The sequence below is a fragment of the Arachis ipaensis genome, chromosome B03 (assembly GCF_000816755.2).
Source record: "Arachis ipaensis cultivar K30076 chromosome B03, Araip1.1, whole genome shotgun sequence".
NCBI classification, from domain to species: Eukaryota; Viridiplantae; Streptophyta; class Magnoliopsida; order Fabales; family Fabaceae; genus Arachis; species Arachis ipaensis.
This window is the reverse complement of record NC_029787.2, coordinates 125,463,275-125,464,936: the sequence shown is the minus strand read 5'-3', so window position 1 is coordinate 125,464,936 and position 1,662 is coordinate 125,463,275. Positions and strand designations below refer to the sequence as shown.

The following is a 1,662-nucleotide window of genomic DNA, read 5'->3' as shown; positions in this document are numbered from 1 at the left end:
AACCTTATTTCGATGATTTTATAAGTGTGAGTGTCAACTTATACCCTGTCAAACTGATATGTGTAGACAGGAAGGTTTGAACACTTGCCATTTTGCCACGACATGGAAGCATTGCCTAACACCTCTGGGGAATCTAGTTCAGATACTCTACTCCGGCAACAAAAGCGCAGCTGCTAGCAATATCTGCTCGTTCCTGATCCAACTGTGGAAATTGATTCTCTCTTATCTTCTTCTGTTTAGATTCATCTTAGCTTCTCGAAGGCCATGTCTAGAATCTGTGTCATTGATGGATTTAGATGCATGCAACAGTGGTGAGGTAACAAAGTCAAGTAAGTATCATGATCAGTTAAAAGAATTGATAAGCTTTGATGAAGAACTTATTGGCTCAACCAGCAAAAGAACCTTCNNNNGATGTCATAATGCAGGCTAACATGGTTCCTACAGGTAGCATTCTTCATCAAGGTGGTGTTCTTAAGCGTAGACATGGTGGTTTATAAGAGAATACTCTGCTGTATGTACTTTGTTATCAATGTTCTGTAAACTAGTGTGCATATATTTTGATCAACATCATTTTTTTTCCTTCCCTTTCCTTATATACATAAATGTCATATTGTCAACCAATTAGCAATTCATGGTTGTCTACACTGTCAAATTTAATTTGTACATACACGCCACAACTTAGTTTTAAAAAATGTAATTTCTGAAAAAGAATACTACAACAACAACAACAAAGCCTTGTCCCACTAAATAGGGTCGGCTACATGAATCAAAGGACACCATTGTGCTCTGTCATGTATCATGTCTACAGAGAGACCGTTTACATGTAGATCTCGTTTGACCACCTCATGGATGGTCTTCCTCTGCCTTTCGCCTTTTGTCCATCTTCCATCTCATCCACCCTCCTGACTGGATGTTCTATCGGTATTCTTCTCACATGTCCAAACCACCTGAGACGCGATTCAACTATCTTTTCTACAATGGGTGCTACTCCAACTCTCTCCCTTATATCTTCATTCCTTATTTTATTCAATCGCGTATGACCACTCATCCATCTCAACATCTTCATCTCTGCCACACTCAGCTTATGTTTGTGCTCCCCTCTAGCCGCCCAACACTCCGTACCATACAGCATAGCCGGTCTTATAGCGGTGCGATAGAATTTACCTTTAAGTTTTAAAGGCACTGTTTTGTCGCATATAAAACCAGATGCACTCCGCCATTTTGACCAACCTGCTTGGATCCTATGATTTACATCCTGTTCAATCTCTCCATTATCCTGTATGATGCACCCAAGATACTTAAAACTTTTAACTTTTCGTAGGATGTTTTCTCCAATCTTCACCTCTATATTGGGGTTTTTCCTTCTCAAACTGAACTTACATTTCATATATTCCGTCTTACTACGGCTTATGCGCAGACCATACACTTCTAGAGCTTCTCTCCATAACTCCAACTTCTTATTTAGGTCTTCCCTTGACTCTTCCATAAGGACGATATCATCGGCAAAAAGTATGCACCATGGCACAGGCTCTTGGATGTGTTCTGTGAGTACTTCTAAGACTAATGTGAAAATGTATGGACTTAAGAATGATCTCTGGTGTAATCCTATACCAATAGGGAATTCTTCTGTCACACCACCTTGAGTCTTCACACTAGTTGTGG

The 1,662-nt window shown here is 39.9% G+C and overlaps 1 protein-coding gene across 1 annotated transcript in view; it reads left to right on the top strand.

Moving 5' to 3' along the window:
• Nucleotides 1-652, top strand: part of LOC107634713 — a gene marked incomplete in the record, with an annotated part of 2,911 nt that extends 2,259 nt beyond the window's left edge. Inside the window, 2 exon segments of the mRNA XM_016338141.2 lie at nucleotides 67-406; nucleotides 411-652. Of these exon segments, the coding sequence (XP_016193627.1) occupies nucleotides 67-406; nucleotides 411-497 (427 nt within the window).